This window comes from Cupressus sempervirens, chromosome 5, assembly GCF_028749045.1.
Source record: "Cupressus sempervirens isolate cs-2001-9-10 chromosome 5, ASM2874904v1, whole genome shotgun sequence".
Taxonomy (NCBI): domain Eukaryota; kingdom Viridiplantae; phylum Streptophyta; class Pinopsida; order Cupressales; family Cupressaceae; genus Cupressus; species Cupressus sempervirens.
The window spans coordinates 395,911,812-395,927,052 of record NC_143122.1 but is presented as its reverse complement, the minus strand read 5'-3'; the positions used below and the strand labels follow the sequence as shown (position 1 = coordinate 395,927,052).

Sequence of the window (15,241 nt, the reverse complement as noted above, 5' to 3'; positions counted from 1 at the left end):
CTTCGCTAGATGCATCACAATGCAACTCAAAAGGTTTGCTAAGATCTGGTAATGCTAGCACTGGACAAGAAGTCATCAACTCCTTGAATTTATCAAAAGATTCCCGTGCCTCAAGAGTCCATAAGAAAGCTCCCTTTCTCATCGAGTCCATTCAAGTTGCTGCATGCCTGGAATATCTACTAACAAATCTCCTGTAGAAGCCACACAACCCCAAAAATCCTCTCAACTGTGTCAGGTTCATTGGAGTGGGCCACTCAATAATAGCACGAATTTTTTCAAGATTGATGTGTACTCCTTGAGTACTGATAATTTGACCTAGATATAATAACTCTGATAATCCTAAATCGCACTTCGATTCTTTTGCATACAAGGACTCTCTGCGCAGAATGCTCAACATGGTGTCCAAGTGTTGCACATGCTCATCCCATGTCCTACTATACACTAGGATGTCATCAAAGAAGACTAATACAAATTTCCTCAATTAATGCTGAAAGACCCTGTTCATTGTGGATTGAAAAGTAGTTGGAGCATTAGCTAGCCCAAATGGCATAACTATAAACTCAAAATGGCAACAATGACACATGAATGCCGTCTTCTCTATATCCTGCTCTCAGACTCGGATCTGATGATAGCTTGATCTCAAATCAATTTTGGAGAAGAAACATGCTCCGTGTAGCTCATCTAATAACTCATCAATCTGTGGGACAAGATACCTATTTTTGATAGTCTTCTTGTTCAGGACCTTGTAATCTATGCACATCCTAAGAGTACCATCCTTTTTCACCAAGACCATAGAAGAAACGAAAGACAACTTACGTGGTTTAATGTGCCCCATAGCAAGTAGTTCCTTGATGGTTTTCTTGATCTCATCCTTCAATCTCTTTGGATGTATTTAGGGTGTGATCATGATGGGTTTAGCACCCTCCTCTAACTCAATATTGTGCTCGATACCTCTATCTGGAGGTCTACCTGGTGGTATTTCACTGAAAACCTTATAGTGCTTAATTCTCAATTCCTGTATGTTTGAGTGATATTTTGTTTTTGTTGCCCTTGTGATGGCATTAAAGTGCAACGGGTTGACCACTCAACTTGGTCATGTCTCAACAAGCTCTCCATGCGTCTGCAAGACATCATCCTAAACCCATTGTCATGGATGACCTTAAGTATATGGGTCTTCCCTTTTGATTGAAACCGCATCTCCATATCTCTCAAATTGAGAGTGAACTCCCCTATATCATGTAACCAAGTTATGCCAATAACTAAATCTGTATCAGTGCTTTGAAATCAAAGTTGTGAATCTTTAGGGCAGACTTGTAAACCTTCCTGTCACATTTGAGGATGTAGCCATCAGCTATCCTCACTCTCAGACCCTCAAACTGCTCTGTCTGTATCCCATGCCTCTCAATCAATTTGAAATCAGTAAAATTGTGAGTAGCACTTGTATCAAGCAAAGCAATAACTCACTGAACAACCAATACCCCTCTCATCCTGAATGATCCCTCTTGTTGTACACAAGTGAGACGGGCCTCCTTAAGTCTACCCTCAGTCTTCTCATCACCAATATCATCTGTGCTTTCCTTTTCTTCAATTGATTCCTCATTTTTTGATTGCTGATCTGCATTTTCAGAATCAGAATCCTCATAATAAGCCCACATAACCCTATTTGCTTTCCCCTTCGGCCTCAAAGGATAGTGATGGTTTATATCATAGGGTCCTTTGCAATAAAAACAGAGATTTTGCTTCCTTAAATCATTCAATGTCTCTCTAACCAAAGGAGCAAATGACTTATCTTTATTTTTAGTCTTCGTTTCATTCCTCTCAAGTTTTTTGAAGAATGGTTTGTCTTTGCTAGATGATGCACCCTTTGATTGAAATGTATTTACTGGGGCTGCTTGTTCCATACTTCTAGCCTTCTTAATCGCTTCTTGCAAATTGAATGGATCAAAGGCTTTTACCCAACCCTTTAGTGGTTCGGATAATCCCTCAGTGAACAAAACATCCAATCTCTTATTTGATATATCTGACACCATAACAGATAGCCTTTGAAAATCACATGAAATACTCCAATCCGCCTGTCTGTCTCAACAATGCCAACTCCCTGAAGTAGACTTCTGGATCCTTCTTATCAAACCTCTCTACCAACCTGTCCACGAAGTCTTGATATGAAGTCACTTGCTTATGTTGAAGGGTAACCATCCCATGGTACCACCAATCATGTGCAGCTCCCTCTAAATGTAGCATAGCATATTTTATTGCCTCCACTTCTGGCATGGGTCTCAGTACTAAGAAGGTACCAAGCTTGTGTTGTCATTTTGCTACTCCCATCAAAGGTAGTCAAGGAAAGCTTTTTTGTAGCATGCTTTAATTCATTATCCTTGCCATGAGGTCTCCTATTTTGTCTGACTGCACGGTAGTGTTCTCTTCATTGGTTCACAAACCTCTCAAAAGTCATTCTCTCTCATACCTGCGGTGCTAATAATTCCCATTCATCATTAGCAACCATAAGGATATCTGCAAATGTCCCATCCTTAGCTTCCTCTGCTGGCTCCTATACTGGTTCCTCTCTAAAAAAGGTAGTACGTGTGGGCATGTCTGCTATTTTGGAAAGAGTTGTATGAGCTCTGGGTGATCCCACTGCACTCCTGTTATCCCCTTGTTCTTGATTCTGTCTATCCTGTGGGTTCATGCGCTCAACCATGGTGGTGAGTGCCTGCAAAGCCTGGGCCATCCGCTCTTGTCCTGTAACCATTGCTTTGAACAGTTCTCTTGTTTCTTGATCCTCATTACTATTGTCTCTTGGTGGGCTACGCTCTTGCTTGTCACCCATGGTGTCTGGCTGCCTGTCAAAATCTTGTTCCCTATCAAACAAATCTCGCCTACGAGTGTAAAATCTTTGAGAGCCAACACAAAGGTGGCTGTATGTGATTGCTGAACCCTCAGGATGACAGTATTTAACTTTGATACCAATGTAATAACCCCAACAGGTTATAACTTCGTCAAACACAAAGTCCTCTCTAATTCAATTGTTTGACATTTCGTCAAACACTTCGCAAGCAAAAGGTATATTGCATATCTAAATTCTGATTGCTTTCTAAATGCCAAAATTTAATAAATATGCTTGCAAAGAACACACCAAACATCTAACAATGAAGATGCAATTGTTTTTGAATAACATTTATTAGAAATAGGAAAATATGCATCTACATCAATAAGACATTAGGGCAACAAATTCTGATATAAAACTTTGATATAAATCAGATTACAACAGATTTTACAAACCCTACCAATGCCCTAAATATCTACTCTCAAACAATGCAAAATGTAGTAGATAAAAACTTAGAATTGCTCCAAAAATATGAATTCCCTGTAGCAAATTACTATAGCGACGATACTGTAGCAGTGTCACTATAGCAAGTTACTGTAGCGACAACACTGTAGCAAGTTACTGTAGCAATATTCAACTTATTCCTTACTCCACAAATTTGGCCCTAGGCCACAAATTTGGCACAATGAAAAGACTGATCTGTCTTCTCCAACAATCACAACCCTTCAGAAGATATTTCACCACCTCAGTTATGCAAATCAATGGGGGTGTTCATTCCCAACGATCAATATAACAACAGTAGAAACCCTTGGCTCCACAAGCTATCCGGAAGAGGAGATGGCAACACATTCGATGCTCAACAATGAAGCTGCCCTCCCTATTTATTCTTTTCGTCCAATAGATGGACCTCCTTCTAGAAGAAATAAAATAATATTAAATTCCTCCTTATAGAAGATTCTTTTAATTAATTAATTTAACTTTAGTCACTTCTAATTAAATTAATTAAATATAAAGTCACCTTTTAATTTTAATTTATTTAATGACTTTATAAGAAATTAATTTAATCAATTTCTCCTTATTTCTCCACTTAGCCTTCGAAGAATGTAAAGGGTAAGAACTCCATTGAAATGCTAAAAAGATGGGGACATTACAGAATATACTTGTAATACATTTGTTCATTCTTGAAATTGAAATGTTAGCAAGTACACCAAATTGTATGAGATTATTTATGTGCTCATGATCTTATGTAAGATTTTCTTCTAGTGAGATATTGGAGTCATTACTTCTCTATGTCGCTTTTAGAGAAGATCAAGAACTCTTTCAAATAGAACACTGTCCTCATAGAAGGAGATTTAGGGTTATCTGAAAGAACTGTATCCTCAAGTGAACAAGAGAAGTGTCTATTGCTGTTTGTTCTTATCAGGGTACATTACAATTGTATGATCCATATTGCTCAATTTAAGATCAAAGAACATCCTTTCATAAATCTAAATTAATATAGCAAGATGGCAATAATACTTTATCTTATATATCCTTTAACATCATAGTATCAAGTACATCACCATCTATCATCAATGCAATCATGCAGCATCATTATCATCATTCCAAGTATTATCAAAGTAAGTTTTTTGAGAAAGAAATCATCTGCAACTTGAATCATATGCGAATAGTCCCCAAGATCTTAATAGTCCCAAAGGGGACATTGCAAAAACACCACCTAGGAGAGGCTCTAGGATCAAATAAATCTGAGATCATCAAACTATAGTAGTAGCAAAAGTTAGGTCCAGAAAAATCAATTAAGAGGGATAAAAAAGCTAAACTAGTAGATCCCATTGTATTAACACAAGTGTCAATCTTATTTGAAACATGGTCCTAATAAGTTAGTAACAATTATATGATGGTTGCTCCTAAAGTCATAAAATATAGTTGGAAGTGAACAATAGGAAGATGAATAATATTTGTTACTTGTTACTATGGCAGCCAAGAAAACAAAGCTCGACATGCATGTTGTGAAATGATACTTTCCAGATATCATACAAGCTGTTAGGAATATAAAAAGTTAGCTGTAGTGATATATAATTGCTTCACCACTTGATACAAGATCTTGATGACCATACAATAAAAGTTAAAATCTGAAGAAAAAGAAGAAAGACAATCCAATGCAACAGGTGCCATGAGATCACAGTCTACCATTCAAATACTTATATATTGTTTAACACAGTTGGCTTGAACACAACCAACACAACCACCAATGCATCAGTCAATATAGGAGTGGGATGCAGTAGCATTGGTAAAAGATGATGTTCCACAGATAATCATAGAGATAGGGGATATGGTTCTCCCAAATGCCTTAATTGATTGGGGTCTCAGGCATGAATACATTATTACGGAAAGGGGGGAAAAATGTAAAAGAAAATTTTAGAATTCCTCAACCACCTCAATTGATGGGGGGTATCTCAGGTGAATATCTTACTACCACCATAGCTAATATATATCGACTTTAGAATTCCCTTGTCAGATTAAAAAAGAACTGCTTCACTAGTTAACCAAAAATGATGGGGGAAACCAGTCACATAAGTGCTAGTCCAACAAACAGTGTTGTATATGGCTTTCTAATCACACACACATATCTTGTGGCATTTCTCTTCTTTCTTGCTGAACCTAGAAAGTCACTCAAATGAGTCATATTACATGATTAATTCAATTCAATAGGAGATGTAAGCACTCTAAACTTGATTGTCATGTTTGGCAGGTGCAAAGACTGCATGGGATTTACTTTGTGAAGAAAAAACCATGAAGCACATTACTACATCCTGTGAGGATTTAGATTTGATACTGGACGGGGGCATCAAATTCAAGGAAGTTACTGAAGTTGGTAAGATTAACCATATTTTGATCTAAGCTCTTTTTCTATTCACTTATTAATGTTCTCTTCTCTAAAATTAATTATTTTTGGAATTGAATGAATGGAAGCAAATAATCAAGATTCCCATTAGAAAGTGTTTGATGAAATCTGCTTCATGTCTCTAGTGATGATTTAGAATGTACTGAACTTGAGGAGGAGTTTTAAAATTTCTTTAAGCCTCATGATTTGATTTGATTTATCCTTGATAGGTGGTGTACCAGGTATCGGTAAAACACAGCTTGGGTACTAAATCTTGTTCTTTTGAACTGCAAGATCCATGCTATCTGAAATTTTCTGTATGAGTGTTGGTTCCATGCCCATAGGCAAAGCTGATGATAATGCTTGCAGGATTCAACTTGCAATCAATGTGCAGATTCCTAAAGTGTATGGAGGGCTTGGTGGGCAAGCAGTTTACATTGGTAATGTTCTGGTTGATTTCTAAAGAGGACATTTGTTTTTGTGCATAGCATATATGTTGAACTTCTTTCTAAAATTGTGGAAACATAAACTAATTCTTAATGAGTTTGGCAATGACAGACACAGAAGGGAGCTTTATGGTTGAGCGTGTTATTCAGATCGCAGAAGCTTGCATACAGAAACTAAAAGGCATGTCTTGCTCTAGTGAAAGGAAGGAAGAAGATCACGGAAAACTACACATTGATGACTTCTTATCCAACATCTTCTATTTTCGTGTTTGCAACTACACTGAACAAATTGCTGCAGTAAATCACATGAATAAGTTTATTGAAGAGCATAAAGAGGTAAAAAATCATCAGTATAAGCTCCAAGCTGAAGCCATCCTTAACTGCATAGTTGGAAAATGAAGACCAGTCTTTTATTGACAGTGCACAACTATTAACACAAGTAATCAAGAATTTTATTAATTTTGGACTTTGTAAATTAAGTTAAGGTTATTTGACTATCATCTTCTTGTGGTGGTTATAAGTGTTGAGTGCCAAAGAATTACCTAACCATTTTAGTAATTTTGCTTGAAATTTAGTGATTTTAAATTCAAATTATCTATCAATGTTAAGGTACTCAGAAACATGGCTGTTGATTTTATGCAACCTTGTTCGAACAACTCACATTTTCAGCAGCTTTGGGTTTTGATTACTGAATAACACGAGTTTAGATGTCATCTCAGCTTACATAGGTATTTATAGAAGCGTGCACGAGATGTCGTGTCTCAACTAGAAGTCCCATGATTCAATATTTCATAATATATGTGGACTAAATCCTTTTAATACTAAATAAACCAACTGATGTTTAGTCCACTATTTGCTATGCCATCTAACACTCTCTCTAACAAGGCTTGGATCCCTAATTACATCTTAAATAATAGCTCTTGACCGTACAATTTCTTTGTATTGTACAAACATATTATTTTTCTCAATTGTCCTACAAAGTGGGTTTAAAAGCAACTTTTGGTAATAGTTTGTTGGTTATGAATAATGAGATGTGAATTTGATAGTTAATGTGACAAACATAATGTTTTTTATATTGTTGGGGATAGTATTGTGTATGCATTTAAGTGAGCAACAATGTGGGAGTCAGCATTCCATTTTCATGTTATAGGCTTTATGAATATAATAGAAGCATATTGCATTGAGACTTGTTGCGATGCATGATTAACAAATGATGTATTATTAGAAATCTCATACGTCTGTAGTTGATCTGTTCAGTATGTGCTTGCATTAAGACTTTCTTTGTCGCATGATTAACAAGAGATCTGTAATTAGAGATCATTTTATCATCCATCCCAAGTAGCAAGAGATGGCCATTAATCATTTACTTCAGGGAACCATTTTCTATATAGACTTGGAAGTAGCTTGCAAACTCCAACAATCATTAAAAGATTTATCATTCAAGAAAAATGTTACAATCTGTTTTGTACAGTTCTATAAGAAAATCGAAGTTTGAAGTTAATTGTTCCTATTTTCTAGTTCTTTTTAGCAAATGATGTATGCATGATAGGGCCCATAAACCATATATGTTCTAATAATGTATGTGAGATAGGACCAATAAATCATATATATTCTAATAATTACAAAATGAATTGAACGATGTAGAAAACAATGCATTATAATGGGAGCTCACTGCCCAATGAGGACTTGCTGTCCAAAATACAAAAGATAATAGTTACAATACCAATTTGACTGTTTTGACATCACAATGCCTGATTAGTCCACAATGTAGCTCACATCTGATCTGATCAATCATCAAGGTTTGCCTTTGACCATCAATATCGCATCATAGCATCATTAGTATATCACATACCAAGCTCGCATATCATATCCCATGCTTGCATTCCAAAAACTATCTTTGCTTTATACTATTCCAAATTATTTTCCCAATCAGCTAACAAAAATCGTCTTCACAAAACATGTGGCACAATAACCAAACCTAGTTATTAAAATCAAATGTTACATTGGCGCGGGGGTGTGGTGGTGCAGGGGGACGTTGGGATGAGTTTCCAATGCAGGAAAAAAAAGGCCTCAATTTGGGGATGGCGGGGGTGTGGCAATGAGGTGCGGAGGAAGGGAGGGGCGGGGGGGGGGGAGGGGGTGTTGTTGCATAGTATACATATATGACTGAAAACACTAATTATGAAATGATACTTGAATATAACATACCAAATATAGTTGAATATAGAAAATTGAAATACGATTCATGAACCATAAGTTCAAACTTGAAACTTCATAACCATTACCAATGACCATTGAACTTAGTGAAAGTATAAATACCAAAACTTTTAAACATAGTAATGATAATGAAAAATGAAAAATATAAACCATAAATAGTACTATGTACCTTGTAAGTCAACCATTGACTATCAGATTATCAAATTACAAAGATGAAAGATTCAAAATTCATTGTTCAAATATGAATAAATAATGTTCCCATGCTTAAAAAAACAATAAAAAAAGAAAAGCAAAAAAGTTTTGTTTTCTAACTTTTCATGCAACACGTCACCGCACCCTTTGCGCACTTTGGGCACACCCCGCCCGCACCCGAGTACGCACCCCCGCACCCTCGCACCTTGGATGCACCCACATCCCCACGTCCCACCTGGGTGCTTCGACCGGTGTGGCTATTGTGTGACAACATTTTGGCCAACATTTGGCTGCGGTGGGATTACTCAGGTACGCGAAGTACCCGCGTCAGGGACATACACACACCCAGTGAGTGGGGTTTTTGATCTGGGTGTGCGCACCTGGGTATCATTGTTAAAATCTGATATCCTAGGATTAACATCTAGAATGTCATCCCTACAATGCTAAGTAATTGAATTGGTAAAACAATTCAATTCCTTAGGCCAATTTGATCGATTACCAAGACTTATCTGAATACTATGATCTCAGCTAGTCAAGATATTTTCCATCCAAAACTTGTGCCAAACATTATCTGATCATAAGTGAACATATCTGGAGCATATGCAACCTTATATTACCATCATCCAAAACTGTGGAAACTACTGATTATTCTACTAAGCTCACTGTCAAAAATTGTAACAACCCCTTTTTGGGGATCGTCATGATTGATACTTATATAGTCAACAAGTCAGATAATAATATTGTTGGAGATTACTTTTAGCTTTAAGAAGGAGACTTTAGGTGTAATCAAGTTGCTTAAACATCAACCCTCAATGGGTTTTCCCTCAAAGTTTACATGTCCAAGTCTGTTTCACAAAGATTTATGAAATGTTGATCCCCACCCTCTATTGGGATACATCCGAGTGGTTGGAATTTACTTGAGCCTCTCCTTGATTACATCCTAGAATCCCCCCTTAAATACAAGAGTATAATAATATTACAAATAATTAGTCATTTATAATGATGATAATAATACTTATATTTAATAATATTGATCCAATTCTCAAAAGTAACAACACAAAGATTTAACTCTATTCATATAAACATTATTTATTCATTTTGATATGCAATATTATTAATATTGTCATAAACATATAATATGCACATCAATATATAACTTGATTTTGAGTGTTAATTATATACACCCCAAAACCTTTTTTACTCCTCCATGGTCAAATTAAGCCCCCCCGTACAATTTCAGCCGTTTTTAGCATTAATATTGTGCTCCTTACTTTACTTGTATCCTTCCTTTTAAATCCACATAGGACAACCTTTATGAATGGCAGTTTGAGTATTTATCTTATACAAGTTAACAAAGACAATTTTTCCTTTTTACGATTTCTTTCAATTTAATGGCTATCTCCCATTTCATTAATTAATGCATGAAATAGTAGGATGTTACCTTTCCATGTCATCATCGAATGGCTTAGTTTATTTTGAATAACTTCCTCTTTTTCGGTCTATATTCCTCATGTTATAATGGCCTTGACCAAAAATGAGCAGTCGCCCTTTTAAAAAATGATTGGTCATATGCTTTTTTGGTATCTTTCCCTCTCGGGTCTACGTGGTATATATAATATCCATACCCCCTTAATGGGACGTGTCCCCTTAGCATGTCTTCTCCTATTAATTCACTTTATGCATGTTTAAGAATTAGTTTATTTTTTATGAACTTATATTTTATTAAATGACTAATTATATTTAAATTACTATTTAGTTATAGAAAAGTAAATATATTCTATGAATCTATTTATCAAATACTTTATTCTAGATGGGGAATTTCACAATTGATGTCTAATCGAAATATCTGATTCCATTTTTTCAATCAATCATTTAGGGATATCAAAATATCAAATTTCATCATTAGAGGAGGGATATTCCAAAAATGTTCTGACTGTTCACTGTTTCCTGCATAATACTTAGACATATTTCATAACCAGAACATGTCGAAAACTGAATCTTAAGTCAGATGATCATTCCTACTATCTTAGTTGTCATCAATGACAACATCTAAGTCTTAATACTTGATCACTTGCCAACAATCTCCCCCTTTGGCACTCTGGCAACACTTGGTGGAAAATGGCTGTCAATGACAAATCAAAAACTCACTCAAAATCTTTATCTGTATAGTATCTCCTTATATCATGCTACATGATTTCTCATTTTTCACTGCTACTATATTACACCCTCTTTGACATCAGTGGCAAAGGCGAGAATCCAAAAAGTGTTATATACATAGCAAAATTGTCCAACCAAAAGCATACTACTTAATACATTTGCGAAATTTGTCTTGAGAGATGCAAAGTCAGTATCCCATGACTTCTTCAAGTTCTCTGCAACTTGTATATCTTCACAAAGTGCATACAGCTATATGTAGGTCTGTAGGCCTAAATACTTCATAAGATTTATTTGAGGTCTCCAACAGATCTAACTCCTGCATGATCTCCGTTTTAGGTGTAAGTAGACTTTGCAAAATTGAAAATCTTTGTATTTTCCTATCTCTTTCTTGCTGAAGCACACTGATCTTGTCAAATGTCTTGCTCGCAACTTTGTCAAAGTCTGTAACATTCTGCTTAGATATACCAAAAAATACTGCAATTTTTTCTTGATTATCTTCTTCCTCCTTGATACCCTTATCTACATCTTGCACATTCTTTACTGAATTTACACAAGTAATATATACTTCCTTCGCTTCATCTATACATCCCTTAATATCCTTAATGTTTTCACTGATGAACCTTACATCATCAGCTATTGAAGGACACAAAATGTGATGTATGGCCTTCTTGCCTTTTAATCATCATTAGAAGAGATCATCACTTTCAAGATCAAAAGAAATCTCAAATGTAGTAACCCCAACCGGTTATAACTTCATGAAACACTAAATTCTTCTTTAATTTAGTTGTTTTACATTTCGTCAAACAGTTTACAAGCAAGCTCTGATACCACAGTAATATCTTGTGCAATTCTGATTTTTATTTCGTGATTGCTAACTTGAGAATTTCGTATATATATATTGCAGATCTAAATTATGATTTCTTTTTAAATGCCAAACTTTAATTGATACACTTGCAAAACTCCAAACAACCAACAACAAATGTTTTTGTATTTTTTTGAAACATAGAGCATTGACTATAAATGAGAAAATATGCATCTACATCAATAAGACATTAGGGCAACAATTCTAATGTAAAACTCTGATATAAATCAGATTACAAATGATTTCTAAATTCTTCACATGCCCTATAATATTCAAATCTATCCTCCATGCAATATAAATGAAATATATAGAAACCTGGAAAACTACTCAAGGAAATCTGGATTTTTATTGTAGCAAGTTCTTGTAGTAGCAATGTCACTTTAGTGAATTACTGTAGCAGGTTACTATAGCGACGATACTGTAACAAATCACTATAGCAAGTTACTGTAGCAAATCAATGTAGCAAGTTACTATAGTGAGGACACTGTAGCAAAGTCATTGTAGCAGTGGTATTGTAGAAAAGTCATTGTAGCAGTGGTACTGTAGCAGCGTCACTGCAGCAGAGTTACTATAGCAATATCCAACTCATTCCTTACTCCACAAATCTGGCCCTAGGCCACAAATTCGGTACAATGAAAAGACTGATTTGTCTTCAACAACTGCAACCCTTTTGAAGATATTTCACCACATCAGTTATGCAAATCAATGAGAGTGCTCGTTCCCAACAATCAATGTAGCAATTGCAGAAAGCCTTGGCTCCACAAGTTATTTGGAAGAGTAGAAAGCAACACATTCGATGCTTAACAATAAGGCTGCCCTTCCTATTTATTCTTTTCCTCCAATAGATGGACCTCCTTCTAGAACAAATAAAATAATATTTAATTCCTCCTAGAAGATTCTTTTAATTTAATTAACTTTATTCACTTTTAATTAAATTAATTAATTATAAAGTCACCTTTAAATTTAAATTTATTTAATGACTTTATAAGAAACTAATTTAATCAATTTCTCCTTATTCCTTCACTTAGCCTTCGAAGAATGAAAATCTAAGAACTCTATTGAGGGCCTAAAAAGATGGGGACATTATATCAAAATCATGGTTCACAATTTTCAATTTAAGTCCAAAAATGGATAACAAAATCTTAACTGCCATTTCAATTGAATAGGATTGTAATTGCATAAAGTATAATGGTGAAATTGAGATAAACATGCAACAGAAAGAAATAACTAGTTACTTACAAGGTTTAGATCACATCGCACCAAGAGAAGTAGAAATTGGTCTGTATTGTGCAAATCTACGCATCTGGACGTAGTGTTATCCTCACTCATTCTCTTTAGAGAATGGCCCTCCCTACTTGGGATAAGGCACATGTATACCATCTGGTCTTGGCACCTAAGCATCTTGGTGTTAGAGTGTCAACTAGGTAGTTAGCTAGGTCTTGGATACCTTCCGCTAACCTATTTGCCAACTGCTAGCAACCTGACCTCTAGTGATCATATCAACAAGCATGCCACTAAACCTACCTTGGCTAGGGATTTATATGGACATAATGTGCCCGATACTCACCACTTGACTTGACAAACATACTATATTCCAATTATTCTATTTTTCATAGTTCTTATTCATCTTTCTGATTTTTCCTAGGTTTATCCATCTGTCCAGTTCATATAGACTACACCACTCATCTCATCCCTTCTTGGTTATCCTGGATCATCTCTGTCATTACTTTCCAACTTATATTGTAAAATATTTAGTTATGCAAAGTAAATACTCATCCTGTCTCATTCAACATTACCTTTTTAGCTTTCCTGAAATAGTGTTGGGCTCAAGGTTTAGTGTCGAACCCAGAGCTCTGATACCATATGTAACATCCATTTTTTCCCAACCTTAAATAACAACTAACATGTCATTGAGTGTTTACCGTATGGGGTAAATAGATTAATGCATACAGACAATAAACAAGAACATGTAACAACAATACTCCTTTTATTATTCGCATATGCCAAAGAGATTACATAATGCTTACAATGATGATTACAATGATCTCGGATGTGGTACATATACTTTTCAAAGAACTTTCCTGAAGGGGCCGTTGGCCACATAACAATTAATGACTATATGCTAATCTACTCGTTGGCTACACAATATTTATCGACGACATCAACCTGTCGGCTACACAATATCTACCGACGACATCATTCCCCCAAAAAGAAAAGTGGTCTCCTGGCGACTTTAGAACTAACAAAATAGGAGACAACAACATACAATATAGAAATAATATATACTAGAGAGGAGGTTGCGTCCCTGAAGAGTTTTGTCGCCGACGCAATTTGTATACTTGATCTATTTGGATGCGCAAGTCCTTCTGAGTTTGCGTATTAACCTCTATGGCTTCCTTCAAAAGAAGCACTGCGTCCATAGCCTAGGCCTTATCTATTTGCAATTCCTGCTCGGCTGCTTCCTTATCCTGCAAAAGTGTTGCACGCTCCGCTGCTCACGCTACCTACTGGTTGGCCAAGTCCACAGTCAACTGTTCTTTAGTCTCCCTCTCTACTGTCAGAGATCACTCAGCTATGATCTTTTTTGATGCCCTGTCCGCCTTTGCACGCCTATGAGCATAATAGACTTCTTTATACAACCCCACTATCTCGTGCGCCAACTTCTCCATCGGAGTGTTGCATGGTTCCAACTTAGGCTTAGTGGCCCAATCGGCCAACATCTCTGGTGTCTCAACTACTGGCCAACCCTTGTCCTCAAAGCAGGAGCGAAATCCCTGAGGACAAACTCCCCGAATATAAGTCCAGATCAAATGCAACTCTCTTTGACGAGTCAAAGCTTGTAATGCAATGGTGTGTCCTTTCTTCAACGCCACCTGTATGGCTCTAAGGTAGTCCTTGCATCTATCCTCATCCTGCTTCGCCACATTGTTCATCGTCCACTCTCCATCACTATCCATCTCTGCCACTCCTGCAGTAACCATGTCCACGTCTAGTGTCGCCTTCTCCCTGGGTGCATCCTCGGACTGTGGAACTGCCACCTCCTGTGGCTCCGATACGGCAGTTGGTCTTGGAGAGACCCCTCCATGCCTTGGGGACTGAATGGACGGACTGACCTCTGCAGGAATGAGTCGGAACTGCTGCCGCAGGAATGCGCTCACTCCGTCCATCATCTCCATCTTCTCGGGCTGCTCTGTCTGTGTCGGCTCAATGCTCTCATCTTGTTGTGCTAGCTGAACTAACTGTGCTGGCTGCGCATTCGCCAACAAGGAGGACGAAATAGTGACCACAACATCAGAGCCAATCACATCTAATAGAATATGAGGTTTGGGCTCTGGCGCTGGTAATTGGTGCAACAGGGCCTGGTGAACAACTCTAGGAAGGCATGCCCTCGGTCGTGGCCATAGGAGAAACAACATCTGCCGTGGCCGTTGGGAAAACAACATCTATCGCTGTCCGTGGGACAACATCTGCCATTGCCCGTGGGACATTTGCCATCGTTGGTGGAGTCATAATGACCGGTGCATGACGTTGGCCAAACGAAGGAATGAGTGAAGTGGTGGTGGTCAAGTGTGCCGAAGTTGGCAACTGAGGAGGGGTGAAGAATGTGGACTCGCTACCCGCTGCGTGGTTACCAACTTCCGCAGAAGTACTTTCTTCGT

At 37.0% G+C, this 15,241-nt stretch overlaps 1 protein-coding gene across 3 annotated transcripts in view; it reads left to right on the top strand.

Annotated features, from left to right (window-relative positions):
• Nucleotides 1-15,241, top strand: part of RAD51C (RAS associated with diabetes protein 51C) — a 172,943-nt gene that overhangs the window by 94,544 nt on the left and 63,158 nt on the right. For 2 of the 3 annotated variants that reach the window (XM_089830791.1, XM_089830793.1), the window contains exons 3-6: nt 5,577-5,699; nt 5,939-5,972; nt 6,078-6,148; nt 6,267-6,490. In XM_089830791.1, coding sequence (XP_089686917.1) covers nt 5,577-5,699; nt 5,939-5,972; nt 6,078-6,148; nt 6,267-6,490 — 452 coding nt within the window. The remainder of the gene's footprint in view (nt 1-5,576; nt 5,700-5,938; nt 5,973-6,077; nt 6,149-6,266; nt 6,491-15,241) is intronic. The other variant, XM_089830792.1, reaches the window with a different exon arrangement.